The following is a 17,404-nucleotide window of genomic DNA, read 5'->3' on the forward strand; positions in this document are numbered from 1 at the left end:
GGCCCGTTACTGGCGGCCCGCAAGCAGGTCCAGCTGTCCCATCATTCTGTCAGCGCCGCTGTCTCCCTCAGCCCCAGATTAAAAACGCCAAAGGGGCCGCCGGGAAAAGTGGCTCGCCCCTTCTCTCAGGACTTATGTCAAAAATGCTTCAGTCTGCAGGTAATTTGCTACAGTCTGGGGTCCTTTCACTATTTACTTCAAAGTAGCCTAGCAAAAAGAGAGAAATGAAAGAGAGGGAAAATGATATTTAGCTCTGCTTATTGACAGATCTACATTCTTGTGCATTGACACACTATCTGAGCGCGGTCGTCCTCTGCCGCTGCACTCATGCTCAGATCTTAAATCTGATTGACTGATTTTGAAGGGGGGAAAAAAACATTCTTTGTCCATAGGCACTTCTTCCAAAATGGTAAAACGAAATGACTCCACTGCAAAAGAATGCAAAGTCACGCCTGTTTGACTAGACAACTGATAAAACCATTAAGTGCTCATTTTATTGTTCATTTTGACAAATGTAATTGTAAGGCTATGATATCAATCACGAAATATTTACTAGCAATGGTAAGGCAAGTATTTTGAAGACAAAAGACTGCAGTCTGTGCAGCTGATCAGGTAAAGTACTTAAGTCAAAAACGTTCTGGAAATTGTACCTTTTTTTTATGGTACAAAAGTTAGCTCTGTCTTCTGTGTAAAATAATCCTCTGCTTTTGGATTAGCTTCAAACTGTTTAAGAGCTCTAGAATGAGGAAGAAAAAGACCACCAGAACGATTTGTAATATTGAATGTAAATCGTTGATGTCATAAAAGCAGAGTTGTTGTTTTTTAGCTTACTTGGTCGATTTTCAATGATTGTGAAGTTCTTTCAAAATCAACTTAAGTACAAACTATTTTTTGTTATTTCTACATGTCGGTGTTTGTATGGAATTCACACATCCTCAGCAGGCCGCGTGACATCTCCCCTGCACATCTCAAGTTTTCTCCCAATCACCAATCAGGAATGCTGCGGCACATTCACGACAAACAAAACAGCGATTAGATGTGGTAACAGGATCAGCTCTAATCAGCGTGTCAGGAGAAAATGCCAGGGAGTTTTTCCGCCATTGTCAGGTCACTCCTAAGGGTGCTCTTTTCCCCCTCTTCCCTATTAATTATGTGTGCCGTGCCTTGGAAAGCATCCTTCACAGCGTGGGCAACCTTCTCCGCTTTCATACGCTCAAAACATGTGATGAGGCGCAGTGGAGAGTCAAGCTGCTCAATAATGTGCATGCCCTCTCATTTGGCTGACAAAGAACAATGGCCGCCTCATAACTAATGGGACTCACACAGAGGAGCTTCTTCGGAGCAAAGAGGGGGAAAAAATAACCATTATCCAATGTACATGTTCTATCATGTGATTAATTCTCTTTTCCTCCCTGTCGGACCCTCTACTAGAAACAATTTCAAGATTGTTCTAGAAATCTGATCGTCATCAGATAAGAGTGTTAGGAGAATGATTCACATTTTGGTGGGAATTAAAAGAACACAAGAATGTTGATCTGGTCTTATCACTCATAGTTAAAGTGAACACTTTTATTATTTATCTAATTTTGTGATAAGAAGCGACACGGTAGAAGAGTGATTAGCACATTTGCTCATAATTCTGAGGTTGGTGTTTCAATTCTGGGCTCTGGCTTTGCACTTTACAAAAACATCCGTGGTTAGGTTCATTAAAATTAATTATCTATAGGTGGGAATGTGAGTGTGAATGGTTGACCCTTGTGCCGAAATGTGCTGTAGAAGATGGATGGACGGAGAGATGAGAAGCTAATCAAGGTTGGAGTTCAGCGCCTCTACTATGCAACAAGGGTGTGTCAGTGCTGCCCTCTTCTGGCCAACAATGAAATACGTATAACAGTTTTAGCCAAGTTTTTCTTCATTGTAGGTGCTTCTAAATAGAGTACACGTCCGTCTCTTCTCTCTACCATTTACAACAATAATAATAATAATAATAATAAATTATGGAATATCAAATACCAATAGCACAAAACTGCCATTATTAGTAGTAAATTCTGATGGTGATTTGACATCAATTTTACAATATAAATATTTTGTCACTGGTTTTAAATTTGTGCATCGTCGTCAAGAGGTAAATTTTAGAGATAGAAATAATATCTCTGAATGTTGACATTTTCAGAACCTGTCTGACATAATGGAGTACACCAAAATATCTGAAAAAGCAAACAAAATGTGATGATCTAAAGAAATTCAAAAGCAAATGAAAAATAAAGTACCGGTAATTGTCTGGAAATGTTACAAAGTCATTCAAGAGCCATTGTCCACAAATGTAGAAAAGAAAACAGTGGTGAAGCCTTCCCAGGAGTGGATGGGAAGAAAATGAGTGTGATCCCAAGAGTACAGCAACGACCCGAGTCAACCAGGAGGTCACAAAGGAACCCAAGACAACGCCCAACGAGCTGTAGGCCTCCTTCACCTCCGTTAAGGTCAGTCAGTGTTCATGACTCAACAATGAGAAAGGGACTATGCAAAAATGGCAATAACAAGTTCCAAGGCAAAAACATCTGCTGACCAAAAAACAAACGATCATCTTACTTTTGAAAAAAAAAAGACAACATCTGGATGAATCCCAAATCTGTAGAGTAAATTTCACTCTAAACAGAGTCAATTTGTTTACACTCTAAACAGAGTAAAATTAGTTTTAAAAAAGTCACTCAAGAGGAACAAGCCCACAACTTCAGATTGGGAGACTCAATCAACTCCCTGAGCCATGCAGCTCCTACTGTGTGTTATTATATCGCTCGTGTTAGCTGGAATTGTAACTTTAGATATAAGCAAACAGTAAGAGTGGCATAGCTCAGGTGATAGAGTGGCAACCTCCAAGCTAAAGATTGTGAGTTTGATGTACCTTTTTTTATTATTAACTAGTCAAATGTAGTCAAAACTTCTCCTTGTAAAATTTACTGATGCAGAATTTTTTAGTGAAAAAATCTTCAATATTTTTTTCACATGGGATAGGAAAATTCTCGTACACACTAAAAATACTTTTAGTATATTTTACTCTGAATATTTTACTCTCTTCCAAGTGTAAATTTTTGTTTAAAGTGGGACCAAATAGACTCTGTTTAGAGAAAAAAATTGTTCTACAGAATTTACTGTATGGCCTGAGAGAACTAGTTTTGTGAGAGGGTCAGATGTTCTGTCAAGGTTTTTGTGTGAAAGTCCTTAGTTTAGTTTAGTTTAGTGCTCTGAGATCTACAGACTCTGGCCAACTACTGGAACCCAGAGTTCGAAGTAAATATGGGGAAGCTGCGTTTAGCTGTCATGCTGCACACAAATAAGCTGCCAGCAGAAGTGAAGTCAGCCCCAAGTGTAAATGCTTTTAAATCCAGGTTAAAAACATTGCTTTTTTTCCACATACCTTTAATTAAGGTCTTTTGAACAGTTTTAAATCATGCCCCTACCCCTATTAATTATTTTTATTAGTAGTGGTATTTTTAAACTTCCTTATGCTACTTACACTAAATGTTTGCTGTGTAATGTTTTAACATTGTCAATGTACGTTCTTTTAGTAAACTTTATCACCTACTTTTGTTTTCTTTTCTTTCCTTCTGAATGCTGTTAACTGCTGTGTTTGTTGTTGCTTTTAAGTGTTGTTTTTCCTTGTGTGAAGCACATTGAGTTGCCTTGTGTATGAAATGTGCTTTACAAATAAACTTGCCTTTCCTTTTGTTTTTACTGTTGCCAGTTCAGTGAGAGTTTTTGGTGTGTTTTAGAGTTGTTGTTTTTAGTTTGGTTCCTGTGAGAGGTGTTTTTTTGTGTGTTTGAGTGTAAGAGTGTTTTTTTATGTGTGTAGGATTTTTTTTTTAATGTGAGAGATACAGTTAATATTATTTTGGCCAATAAAACACTAAAATGTTCTGTTGGTGTTTGAGAGAGTATTTTGTGAGAGTCTGGGGGGAGTATGAGAGGTTGTTGGTGTGTGAAAGAGTGTTTTAATGTGAGTCTTTTGGGTATGTATGAGAGTATTATGTGAGAGGTATATGTTAGTTTTGACCAGTACAACGCCAATAAGTTATTTTGCATCTGAGTGATTTCTTTGGTCACCGTTTTTGGTGAGTAGAAGGTCTTTGCTCTCAAGTCTGAAGTTTTTTTAGAGTGAGAAAGGTTTTTTTTGTGGGTGTGAGTTTTTCACTGTGTGTGCGAGGTTTTTCATCTTTGTGAGGTAAATGTAATTGTTGCCCTTCACCCTTTTAGTGACCTTTTTGAAACAGTTGCAATATCACATACGCAGCTTTTATTGTCAAAGTTACTTTGCAAAGCCATCATACGGAATTTTGACTATTAGTCTTTTTCATGTTTTGCTTTTAATGCGATAAAATCTGTTTATGTTTTCAGCATTTTCTGAGGAGGCTCTCTGCAGCTCTCACACAATATTTGTAGAGACCTATTCACATGCAACTTTATCGTACTTTTGTAACGAAAGACCAAAAATACGAGTTTATTCAAAAGGGAATTCCAAAATAGTTCAATTTCATATTTACACTGTCCATTGCAGGCATGATGGAGCTCCAGTCACACATCACTAGAGGGCACCACACTTCAGAACCAGGGTCTCCACGTGAGTGAGGATGACTTCTGTGACTGCGTGGGGTGCGGAGGAGACCTCGGGGAGGTGACCGAGGGATAGTGGAAGAGCGTGGGGCTCGCCTGGTGAGCCAACGTGGGCGAGGAGGAAGTCGCGTGGGCAGGAAGGGTGTGAAGGGAGTGTGGCAGCGTGGAAAAAGAGGTGTTGGCCGACGGAGGTGACAGGCTGGGGGGGAAAGAGAAGTGACAGGCGAACGAGGGGAAAGGAGGAGAGGAGGAAGCAAATGTGGAGAACGAGGGGGAGAACCAGGGGGAGGTGGGAGGGGTGTGGAACGGCGTCGAGCAAGCGTGAGGCTGAGGCGGGGAATGCGCGAGGAGCAGAGCATTGTGGGAGTCTTGACCCTCAGATGTGCAAATGACCTCCGCTGACGCCGCATCTGTCAGTCTGGAGAGGGAGTTTAAAGATGGCGGCTGTTTGGCCCGCTGTTTCTCGGCGTGGTGCTTCAGCCCCTCCATCAAACCGGCTCGCTGCAAGGCCGGCATCTTGTGCATGTAGTTGGCCATTTGCCACACGCACTGCTGAAAACCTGCACCCTCAATGGTAAAGCGAGGAGGGCCGCTCGGCTGGAGACTTACCACACCGCTGGAAGCATCTGGGGGATACAGAGGGTTCGAGTCCCCTCATTAGAAGTTGCAAAGGTTTACATGAACATGACTAGATCAGTGATTCCCAACCAGCATGCCGTGGTAAATGATCATCTATCGACGCCAAATAGCAGGGGTGTCCAAATTTTTTCTTCCGAGGGCCACATACAGAACAATAGAAAGATGTGAGGGCCACTTTGAAATTGTTTACTTATTTATTAATAAAAAAAATTTTTTTTTAACATTTTAGCAATCATACATTGTTGATATAATGTAGTTACTTTTTGGAAAAACTGCTTCTGCTAAAGGTCATAAGGCAAATAGTTCAGGATTAATTTTTTTAGGCCTCTGCCTCTCCACTGAACAGCAGCTGAATCCCAACTCAACATTCTGAACCACAACAAGAACAATCTGTAGCAAACTGACCACACCATTAATGTGATGTTTTCACAAATTGGACCTTAACACTAAGTAGCAAGTAGATCAAACTATTGTTGTTTTTGAAACTGAATGATCATGATCTCTATAGTGTTACAAACAGAAATTCAGATACTATTTTAACTGTACATTTATGTTTGCATACCTACAAAAGTCTCTTTAAAAAAAAATGTGGCCATGTCAAAAATAATTTTTTGTATATGCCGTGGGCCGCCCAAAAATATATAGCAGGCCGCAAATGACCCCCGGGCCGTAGTTTGGACACCACTGACGTATAGTGACAGGAAAAACACTTCAATACTCTTCCACTGGGTGGCAGAATTGTATCAACTTTTGTACAATTTTGCTACAATTATGTATGTAAATAATGTAACTCAGTTGAATAAAGTTTGGGAAACACTGGCCTAGTAGTTGAAGCACATAGAGTGACTAACCATTGATGATTTTCTTTCCATCTGTCCACTTGTGAAGATATTCCACAGTCAAGTCCAAAATTTCTGCTTTCTCAATTTTCGGATTCTGCAAACGCTGTTGGTGATAATGTTTTCAATAGTGTTCCAAAAAATAAATCCTATCTGCTTACTTTTTTTTTTTTTTTTGAATTGTGACAACTTACCGGGTCAGCTGTATTAGTCAACAACAAGTTTCTGAGCTCTGCGAGGCTTTTGTTTATCCGATCTCTTCTCTTCTTTTCCACGGCCGGTTTGAGAATCTATCGACAGCAACATGAGCAGATGGTGAAAGTTTTGCTTTTCTAAATGGCCAAATAATGCGACACATCGCGTGTGGCCTCAGGGAATATGTTGCTGTTGTTGTTGTTGTTTTCCTCCGTACTATGTGTAATTACAAATCCGCTACTGTAGGTGGTGGTAGTGGCTCTCTCATTAGTGGAGAGTGCAGAGGGAGCTATTAGCCCCTCTTGCAGATGCGTACTTAAAACTATTTTGTAGACAAATAATACTTGGAAAAAAAAGAAAATTTTAAAAAAGCATTGCCAAAGGCTTGGGTCAACACTGAATCTAATGATATTCAATACTGTATCACGCTTTATGAGTCTTTACAAAGATGACAATTGCTCATCTTGGTTTGACCTCGTCAGATATTCATTAATTGTATTTTTAGATTTTAAAATTCTAATGAAATGTGACAAGAACTCGTCACAATTTATGCTTGACATAACAAAAAACGGCATGTATTATTTAAGTTGCTTTCTCATGCGTAAATCACGTTGAAAACTTTTGAAAACTTTTTTTTAGCAAATGATCAGTCTCACCCTTTTTCTACTCTTGTTATCCTCCTCGAGCGTTTTTTCAAAGGTCCTGGTCATGATGGTCCCAAAGTGAGAGCTGGTGTAGTGAAGAACATCGGGATGATGGTGCGAGGGGTGCTTAAATAGCCGCCCACGAGACGCCTTTGATTGGCTGACAGGTGTCTGTGACCACACCTCAGTTTCAACTGGCTTTATTGAGACTTTTTTTTTTTGTCTCCCTCACCTAAAAAAAAAAATCTAAATTACACTTTACTGTACGAATAGAGATGAAGTCTTGGGAAAGCTAAAAAATAATAATAAAAAATATTGTCCAACAATGAAAGCCTAATTAGGCTATATGTTAATTGATTGTTTTATTTAATAGTGTTTTCTTTAAAATATAGCATTTATAAACGTGCAAAAAAAATAGGTCAGTTGCATTTATTTGCTTACATTTATTTTTTTTAATAATTACATGGCGATTAGCATATTTCATTCTTTTGTGATCAGAAAAAAATGTTGATTCGCATGAATGCAAATTGATTAAGATTTAGTTCACCTTCAAATGCTCCCAAAGGAGTGCGAGGCTGGGAAAGTGCTTTCCTTCTCGTGGGAACAGAAATGAAGTGAGAAACTGCTCAGGTTTTTATGATGTGTGAGATTTTGCATTAAGTGATGAACACGACCAAACGAGTGCGAGTACACAACGTGCATTAGTGAATACCTATGTGCGGGTCCGAATGCTATTTTATACTTTACCTATAAGCCTATAGGCTAACTTTGGAAAGACGCGCGCACACAAGGCGCTATGTTTAACGTGATTATTGGCGTTTGTTCCCATGGGAACAGAGGACTGGGTTGTGGGGTGGGGTGGGGTGGGCGACACGTTTGTCTGCTGCTGCTGATGAAGGTGATGATGAAGTGTGAGGATGATGATTACACCCGTGTGTCAAGTGTGCTGCTCGGGGGTCAACTTCATACCTCCTGTTTGCACTTCACAAGCCAGACGACCACTTGTTGCCTTCACTACACGTTCCCACACCCACACCACACACACACACTTGCGTGCATGGAGGAGTCACGATATTGGAAGTAAACGGTCCATTTGGTACCCACAAAGGGCACGTTTAGTTGAAAAGGGGGAAAAAACGTATTCGTTTCCTCACAGCTCAAGCGAGGCTATGATTGGTTTTATTATTTAAGGGGTGTGTACCCTTGGTTTAACTCCTCCCCCAGACAAAATCTATTAGATTGCATTCAATTAGGTTAGATTCAATTTAAGCCTGTTGTCCTAAATTACACTTCACAAGTACGCAGTAATTAAATAGCATACAGCAGGGGTGGGCAAGTATGGCATGCAGTCCACTTGCCACCCACTTCATTCTTTAATCCAGCCAACAATTAGTAGCAGATACATCATCAAGATAGTATTTGTTGCATTAATTTAGCCCTATTCCCCATAAACTAGGATGATAAAAAAAAGCCTATGTTGTTATATTTTTCCTTGTTTCTTTTTTATTTATGTATGAAATTGTTTATTTATTTATTACAAATTGTTTAATTCATTTATTCTAAATGATAAATTTAAGTTTTTTTAAATTACGTTTTTTTAAGTGAGATGAACCATGTGACCTTTACTACCCTTTGTCTGTATTTATGTTTTAACATTTAAATATTTGTACATTATTGGCAAATTATTATTATTATTATTAATAATAATAATAATAATAATATTATTATTATTATTATTATTATTATATTATTATATTAATAATAATAATAATAATAATAATAATAATAATTGTAAAGTACAGTAAACAGTTCTCATTAAAAGTTTGTGTATAGAAGGCTAGTCAAATCAAGAATGTTATGCAATGCAGTACGTTAAACATTATCTAATTACATCCATCCATTCTCTGAACAGTTTATCACTATAGGGTCACAGGCATGCTGGAGTCCATCCCAGCTGTCTTTGGGCAAGAGGTGGGGTCCACCCTGCAGGTTGCCAGTCGATCGTGGTTAGCTGCATATAAACAAGGTGTAGGCAACCCTGGAGAGTCAAGAGTCGCAGTCCTGCGTGTTTGAAATGTTTCCCTCCTTCAACACACACTGTAAAAATTATAACCCCGCTTAAATAAAAAATAAAGTGTCCAGGTCACATCTAAAATATTTGACTTCACAGAAACTAAATTGAGTGACAGATTATTTCTTGTTGATGTAAACAACAATTCTTCATTTGAACCAACCTTAATTTTTTGCCTTGATCCAAGCCATATTTTCTTAACATTTTAGTTACTGAACCGAACTAATGTATTTACTTTTAACTGAATTAACATATTCACTTTGACACCAGTTTATTCATTTATTTATAACCAAGTAATATTTCTCACATTTTATCGGGTGAAATTCATTCTCTGCATTTGACCCTCCCCCTGACAGAGCGGCTTGCGCTCAGCGATCATTTGGTCATCTAACCCCTCCAACTCCAACTTGTAATGCTGAGTGTCAAGATGGGAGGCAAATGGGTACCGTTTTTATAGTCTTTTGGTATGACCCGGCCGGGAATTGAACCCATGACCTCCCAGTCTCAGGGCAAAAACTGTGCCAACCAGGACACTGAGCTAATTTATTTTTGATTTAAAAAAATAATAATTTTTATTTTCCATCTTATAAACGTGATGCAAAAAGACACTTGGCCAACAGTGTTATACTCAAAATATGTTTATTAATCTTAAAACATGAGCCATATGCAACATATGAACTTGAGATGAGGTGAAGATAAAGACAGAAGAGGAGAAAGAAGATGGTGGGGAAGGCAGAATATCCCATTTGTAATATCCCATGGGAAGCTCTTTCGAAAGATGTCAGACAACAACAACAAAAACAAAACAGATTGTCTAACATGCAATGAGTCCAGACAAACACACGTGGTAACAGGCCTACACTTCTGACTTGTAATTGAACAACATCAAATGAAAGATTGCTTTCCAGAAGCAGTTTTAACCCTCAAATTACCAAATTCAGAACTGTGGAATCACCTGTGTTGGAGGAGGGAGACATCTAAAACGCGCAGAACTAGGGTTGCCGACCCCTGATGTAGACAAATCAACATCTTTACATCGTTGCGTCACTTGTGCACATCACAAATGTTGTTTGTTGCAAATTATTTGCCACATCCATGTAAAAGAGAAGGTCAAATTATGTTATTTCTGACATTATGAATTGCTTTTGTCATCTTCATCAAAATGTGTAATGATGAGTCTCTGTTGAATTTTCTTACACCCCCACAACATGTCGGCACGAGGTCGTTCGCTTAGCAATTTATTTGTTCAAAATGATGTTTGTGTTTCTTTACTGGATTATGTATGCAACTGAAATAAATCAGCCATTCATTGTAAAAGTCTCTACATGAAAAATTAATTTGTCATAATATGTCAAAGAAATGTGCGAGGCATTAAATCAACCAGTTTTCTGAAATAGCAAGATAAGATTGGCCTAATTGTTGTGATGTGAAAGAGAATTTGTGGCCTGAAAGACAGGAACATAATATGGTCAATGGTTAATGGATTGAGTTTATATACAGCATTTTCTACACCAGAAATGTGTGAAATGCAAATCTCACCCACTCTCCTGCAATCAAGCTTCCACATACACCTCCTTCAATTTAGAATGTATAGGTCCTCGAGGTCGCATGGTTTTTAGATTTCCCTCCTCCAACACACCTGATTCAAACTGTCAGCTCATCAGCGAGCTCTTCAGAAACTTGATAATAATCCTGATCATTTGATTCAGGTGTGCTGGAGGAGGGGGAACCTCTAAAACAGTCCTGCAGGTTTAAGAGGTTTCCCTCCTCCAACACAGCTGATACCAATCATCAGCATAGTTTTCAGGCTTATGCAGAGCTTGCTGAAGAGCTGATCATATGAATCCGCTGTGTTGGTGAAGGGAAACATCCAAAACCTGCAGGACTCCATCCCTTGAGGACCGAGTCTGCCCACCCCTGCTCTAAAACATGATGCAGGGCATGGGTAAGGCACAAAATGGTAGAAGTAAGGTATTTAGGCTGTTAATATATAGATATATACATATACATATATTTATATGCATACAGTACAGTATAAAATCGTGGTATGAATAAACTGCAGTGTAAAATATTCACGTAAATTGACACAGTTGTGCAACTTTGCTAACTGCACATTACGGTAGTGTTAAGTTGATTCAGTCCAATGAGTGTTAGTGAGTTTGTGTTATGCACATTTGACTAAATTATATTGTTATGAAAATGGGAAAGTTTGTTTTGTATAATAATAATTTGGAAATGTAACATCACACTTCACTTTAACAAAATAACAACATTAAAGATGAATAGATAGATAGATAGATAGATAGATAGATAGATAGATAGATAGATAGATAGATAGATAGATAGATAGATAGATAGATAGATAGATAGATAGATAGATAGATAGATAGATAGATAGATAGAACCTTTCTTTTTATAGGTAGGTAGGTAGTTTTTGGGCTGTTGCCATGGTTACCGGCACGGTCTCTGGCCTCCACTAATCGGCCCTCTTTGATTTGAAACGGAAGTATCAGAGCGCCTTAAAGGGAGCATAATCTCTGCGGCATAGCCAAAATCCGATCATCCCAGTGTTATCTCCACACTTGAGCCTATTATGGGGATCAGGACGGCCACAAATGCAGTGACTGCCAAAAGTGCTGCGGTCCATGCACGTTCCTATCGTATAGGACTAATATAGGCCTATATACACATGTGGACGTGATTCAAACACGTGACAAGTGTTGTGCTGCTGTTTAACAACTACACTCCTGGAGGCAAAACAAACAACACGCACGGGCGTTTGAGTGTGACTGTGAAGTGAGCGATCTGGTCAGCGGCAAATGTGTGTGTGTGCGTGTGCGTGTGTGTGCGCGCGTGTTGTATTACCCCCCACCCCCCTCTTGATATTGTGTGATCAAGATTGGTTCACATATAGCCTACAGTAGCATGTACTTTTATTTTATTTTAATCATATGTTAATATCTTGTGTGCTTATTTTGTCCTCGAAAAAGGCGAATTCACACTGTACGGGATAAATAAACTTTTCATCTGTTATATTATTGTGTCGCTGTGTGTTGTTATCACTCATGATGCATGAACCTCATGGTGTATTTTCTGTTTAGTCTTGTGCTATATTGTTGTTGTTTTTATTGTTTTGTTTTACGGGGGTCTATTTGTTTCATTTTTTGTGCATTTTTTATTTTTATTTTATTATAACATATAACTCGTATTTCAGTCTAACAACACGTAACGAATTTTACAGTAAAAGCTAGGCCAATAAAATTAACATTTAATCCTCTTTGACGCATGCGTATCACGCATACCACCTGGAATTTAATTCACATGTAAAATAGCTCGTTCAAGCCCTTGTGGGCGCGGAGGGACGTCCATATATTTGCAAACCAGGTGCGAAACATCCACTTTCTGTTTGGATTTGTGCAGAGTCAGACTGGCCTACACAAGTCATGAAAGCATTAACTTCACCACAGCCTCACCGGCACAGAATGAGGAGGGTAAGTTGCGGATTTGGAATTAATTGATAAAAAAAAAATGTTTCTGATTTCTAGTGATATGATTAATGCCTTTTAAAGGTGTCGAAACCGATGATGGAGAAACGCAGAAGGGAGCGCATCAACCGCAGTTTGGAGACCTTGAGAGTTTTAATGCTAGAGAACACACACAATGAGGTAGGCCTACACGTTAGCATAGCTGTTCTCGTTTTACGACAGGGTCCCGCTGCAAAATAACCGAATGTGTGCGTGAATAGACACGCGCCTTACGTTTAGTTCTATATTTGGAAAAGGGGGACAAACACTGAAAATATTTTTTTTTACAGTGAAGTCACTGTGCCTCAAAACTTCAAATTTTGGTTGTGGGTGCCTGCAGGAAATCTGTTTACACTTTTTAGACCATTAAAAAAAATGTGTTTGTAAAAAAAAAAACATTAATGTAAGCCACTGTAACATTATGTAGTTTGAACATTAACACTGTGCATGAATTTAGATTTAAATTTAAAACTGACTTAAAAAATGGGTCAAATAAATGTATTGCACATTAGTTCAAAATGTGACTGTTCAGACCTTTTCTTCTTCATTTTAGAAGTTAACAAACCCCAAAGTGGAGAAGGCTGAAATCCTGGAGAGCGTGGTGCAATTCTTAAAGTCGGACAAAAAAAAGGAGAGTGTTCCGTGTGCGATAAAGTCCGTCTTGTCATCCAAGGGCCAGCGACCCGGTGGCCCCCCGCAGCAGCTTGACTACCAGGGGGGCATGAGGTCGTGTCTCCAAAGGATCCGACATTTCATAGCCAGTGATGAACCGGTGACCAACCAAGGCTCTCAAGAGTCCGCTTCAGTGAGTCCACCCGCACACGTCCACCCTCTGTATCCTCCACATCTGAACCAGGACCAGCTCCAGGACAGCATCTCCCATCCTTACCCAAGCCAGGAGGCCGAGTATCAATACTGTGATACCAGGAAAAGGTTCTCCGCCACAGCCTGCGCCCAGAGTCCGGATCCTGTGTGGAGGCCCTGGCCACAGTGATGAATTCTCGCATGTAGTCGAGCGGTAGATTCTATTTTTGATACTTCTGCAGTAAGACATTTGCTCAAATGACCTTCAATTATACGTTATTAGGAAACAGATATATATATCAATACAAGACTTTATTTACATAAATCTCTGCAAGTAACGATAACTTCTACAACATTCCCAGGGAATCACAATGTCCCATCACTGCATGGTGAGCCATTTGTACAACAGGCCCGCTGATTACTCATGTGGTCCTTGTGACCATGTTGCAGTAGATTATGTAAATTTGGACTCACTTATACAATTTTGAATGCTTTTGTTTGATCTATTTTTCAAGGTTTTTCTTATATTTGTATTATGGTCATTTTTTTAAGCGAGTATGAGAACAAGATGCAATATAGCAAAAAGTCTTGGTTATATTTTGGCTTTTTACCTTTTTTTATTATTATTATTTTTTCCCCCCGGATAAGCGGTAGAAAATGTATGGGTGAATGAAATTCTTTTCTTTTTTTTCTTCTTTTTTTAAAATACCTGTGGTGTCTAGAGGCATCCACAGTCAATTGGTCATCCAATGTCAAAGGGGAGTGTAGTTCACACATAATTGATGCACATTGGACATTCCCACTGACATGCTAATGAGGGGTTGGTTTGGTTTTCATATGCAGAAAGCCACAAGAGTGGCCATTCGCACAATATCCACCAACCCAGACTGCACCCAATCTACAAAGGCGTAAACACAATGGGATGATTTGTTTTGTTTCAACTTGCATTTCACATTATCATACCACAATGGCTGTTGTTTTAGTCATTGCTGTTTGTTAGAATGGGTTCATATATACATAATGACTTTCCTGAATAAAAATATCAACATAATAACGTTCATATAAATGTTATTAAAATATAGAAATAAATTAGTATTAACTGAGGGTTCTGTGAAGGGGTGTTTTTAGGAACATCATTAAATAAGTAAAAATATGATTAATAATTGATATAAACAAAGGCAGGTCTCATTTTTGGTGAAATTTCATCATGCTTGTAACATACGCAAGCCGCGTATACTGATGCTGTGTACAAGTGACAAGTGTCATAATCATGATGGTTCGTGTTGTATCATAAAACTGCTATGAATAAACATTAATACAGTTGTTGCCGGTGCATTATTTGACAAAGTTTTAGCGACTCATATGGTGCTTCACTTCATCCCATAGTATGAATCTTTTGAGACTATAGCAGCGATCAGACTAGCTAAAGCTATCAACATGAGGCTAATCTCTATGCTATGCTCACCCTTACTGACAAATTCCAATGCACTTGCCTGAACTTTATCCATAAAGTTTTTAACACAGTGTTAAAATGTTGCTGTCTGAATAAAATTCTCATTAACATAACAGTTTTCCCTCCATCATCAAGTCCTGAAGCTAGTGAGACTACTGTTAGATATTATTAACATTTAAATTCTTTATTTTCATATATTAACCATTGTTATACATTATTAACATCTTAATTCTTTATATTAACCATGTTGAAATGTATAACAATGGTTAATATATGAAAATAAAGAATTTAAATGTTAATAATATCTAACACTAACTACTGTGCTTATTCGCAACACAACCATTTTATTTTCATGCTGTTGGACCCGCGCTGATGTATGATGACTGTCACAGTGATGGCCAGACATTTTGCTGTTCTAGCAATGGTGACAAACGGGTTAGTTGACAGTCATTCATAAAAAACTAACATAATTAGCGACTTTGTCACTTTTTTACTCGCGACTGCCACCTCTGGCCTAACGCGTAACTGCAGCCTGTGTCTAGCTCGTGCATAGTGCGCATGCGAGAACGTGCGTTCGAATTAACTCTTCATTTTATTTTATTTATTTTTTTGGGGGGAGTTTGAGCTGGAGTTTGGGTTGTGCTCAAAGCCGGCCTCTTGAAAGTTTTTTCCCCGTTTTCATCCCAATTATGTCATATAATAAGCTAACACTAAATGTTTGCGAGGACCAGCATGACGTCACCCTCCACCACTCCACCCAGCCCCACCCCCAAGAAATTGTGGAGTGTTTTCCGAAACCCTTCAACACTGAAGGGAAGATACAAGCTGATAAGTGCAGTCGCATATAAAACGTCGGCTCTTTGTTGGTGGAGCATGCATGATGTAGAAAAATATTTTTAGCATTAACATTTTAAGATCCACAATGCACCTTTGAATGACAATGTGAATTATTAAAGTTGAGTTGTCTACTAATCTGTAAATCTAGTTGAACCATTAGTATATTTTGTATAAAACAACCCAACTTTGGGTTAAAATTTGGGTCATTTTGTATAAAACAACCCATAAAGTTGGGTCAGATGCTCCACTTGGGTTAATTTGACCCAATTTAGGGTAAAAAAAAACAGTCCCATTTTGTTTAAAACAACCAAGAAAGTTGAGTTAGATCCTTTACTTGGGTCAGTTTGGCCCAAATTTCTGGATTGTTTTGCACACAAAAAATAGTTAATTTTGTATAAAATAACCCAGAAAGTTGGGTCAAATTGACCCATAAAGCGCATCAGTCCATTTTTTATCCATAATTGTATTACTTTGGCCCAACTGTTTTTAGATAGTATATTTGGAAATGATTGTAAATTTGAAACAATCAAATGAAAACTAATGAGTACAGTAAAATGAGTATAAAGAGTACCTTCTTGCACTGCATGCCATTCATATATGGTGTTAGTACCATGGAATTAATGTATCGGAAAGTGAATGTTATTTGCTTTATGTGATAAATCAATTAAATAGGCTATAATTATATTATTATAATTTGATATAATTATATTATATATATATATATATATATATATATATATATATATATATATATAATTTTCATCTTATTGCATGATATCACACTGTATGGAAACCTATCACGTAACCAGATAGTAGGCTATATTCTTTTTATGTGATTGTCTTTAAATTGAGCAATTTAAGGTAACGGCCACTGCCGTTTGTTTTCAAAGATGAAAGCACTGAGATAAACATCACGACGTGCACCCTAATGGGTCATCCATATTGACCATCAGGAAACAAAAGAGCGGCAACAGCCCTGCAGAAATGGTTGTGGAATGCGTGCACGTCTTCTCCCCGCATTCGACAACAGAGAGCAACTGCTGAAAAACAAAATGTGGAGAGGGACCTCACACGGGTTAGGGTTACACGCGTTTCTCAATTAAGTTGAAGTTCGTGCATATTTACTAGCTCCGTTCAAAAACGGAAAATCTTTATTATACAGATTCATCCAACGCATATTTTTAGAAGATGAATTACCAACTAATTTCTATATTAAAAATATTTTTTGATTGTTTTTATTTTTGTTAGCTATGACATTAGGCTATATTGGGGGGGACATAAATATTTGGCTGTGTACGTGTACTATAATCTATTGAATATCACATGTATTATAATACATTAGTACAAATACCAATTCATGTTATACTTTCAATGAAATTGAAGAGTAAGGCAGTAACCATGGTAACACAAATAAAACGTTAACCAAAGTTTAAATTAGGTTTTCATTTATCGGGAAAACTCTCTAACCAGAGCGTTCACGTAGGGAAGTAACTTGAAAAGCACAATTTCCTCGCAGCCCGCTTCTGTGAATGGAGGTGTTAGTCCCGCTGGGCTGATCGCATGGCCAGGATTCTCTTTCATTTACGGATTAAACCTCCCGCAGGAAAGGAGCATCAATGGAAGGAATGAGATTATCTTTTCATTGAGGGGGCATCTGCCTCCAATAAAGCAGATTAAACATTTATTGTCTGCGTAAAAAGTAAAGGAGGATTAGTTGGCTCAGTTTGAGGGCGCCCGTTTAACAAGAGTGATGAAGGGTACTTAAAAGAGGAACCGATACAAATGCGAAT

General features: G+C 38.3%; 2 protein-coding genes across 2 annotated transcripts; one reads left to right on the forward strand and one right to left on the reverse strand.

The window, feature by feature from the left end:
- Window positions 1-4,596: 4,596 nt before the first annotated feature.
- LOC144058720 (transcription factor HES-7-like) lies at window positions 4,597-6,991 on the reverse strand. Its single transcript, XM_077577182.1, has 4 exons — window positions 6,938-6,991; window positions 6,281-6,376; window positions 6,099-6,192; window positions 4,597-5,234 (listed from the first exon to the last, which is right to left on the reverse strand). The coding sequence occupies exons 1-4, from the start codon at window positions 6,989-6,991 to the stop codon at window positions 4,597-4,599; spliced, it is 882 nt and encodes a 293-aa protein (XP_077433308.1).
- A 5,321-nt stretch (window positions 6,992-12,312) lies between these two features.
- On the forward strand, window positions 12,313-14,647 carry her5 (hairy-related 5). The gene is made up of 3 exons (XM_077578139.1): window positions 12,313-12,487; window positions 12,566-12,661; window positions 13,074-14,647. The coding sequence occupies exons 1-3, from the start codon at window positions 12,440-12,442 to the stop codon at window positions 13,512-13,514; spliced, it is 585 nt and encodes a 194-aa protein (XP_077434265.1). The 5' UTR covers window positions 12,313-12,439; the 3' UTR covers window positions 13,515-14,647.
- Window positions 14,648-17,404: the final 2,757 nt, after the last annotated feature.

Source organism: Vanacampus margaritifer, chromosome 10, assembly GCF_051991255.1.
Source record: "Vanacampus margaritifer isolate UIUO_Vmar chromosome 10, RoL_Vmar_1.0, whole genome shotgun sequence".
NCBI lineage: Eukaryota > Metazoa > Chordata > Actinopteri > Syngnathiformes > Syngnathidae > Vanacampus > Vanacampus margaritifer.

Coding starts and splice junctions, on each gene's coding strand:
- her5 (XM_077578139.1), top strand. CDS start 12,440: ATGAAAGCATTAACTTCACCACAGCCTCACCGGCACAGAATGAGGAGG. Junction 12,488..12,565: donor ACCGGCACAGAATGAGGAGG/GTAAGTTGCGGA, acceptor TGCCTTTTAAAG/GTGTCGAAACCGATGATGGA. Junction 12,662..13,073: donor TAGAGAACACACACAATGAG/GTAGGCCTACAC, acceptor TCTTCATTTTAG/AAGTTAACAAACCCCAAAGT.
- LOC144058720 (XM_077577182.1), bottom strand. CDS start 6,991: ATGACCAGGACCTTTGAAAAAACGCTCGAGGAGGATAACAAGAGTAGA. Junction 6,377..6,937: donor ATAACAAGAGTAGAAAAAGG/GTGAGACTGATC, acceptor TGCTGTCGATAG/ATTCTCAAACCGGCCGTGGA. Junction 5,235..6,098: donor TGGAAAGAAAATCATCAATG/GTTAGTCACTCT, acceptor TGTATCCCCCAG/ATGCTTCCAGCGGTGTGGTA.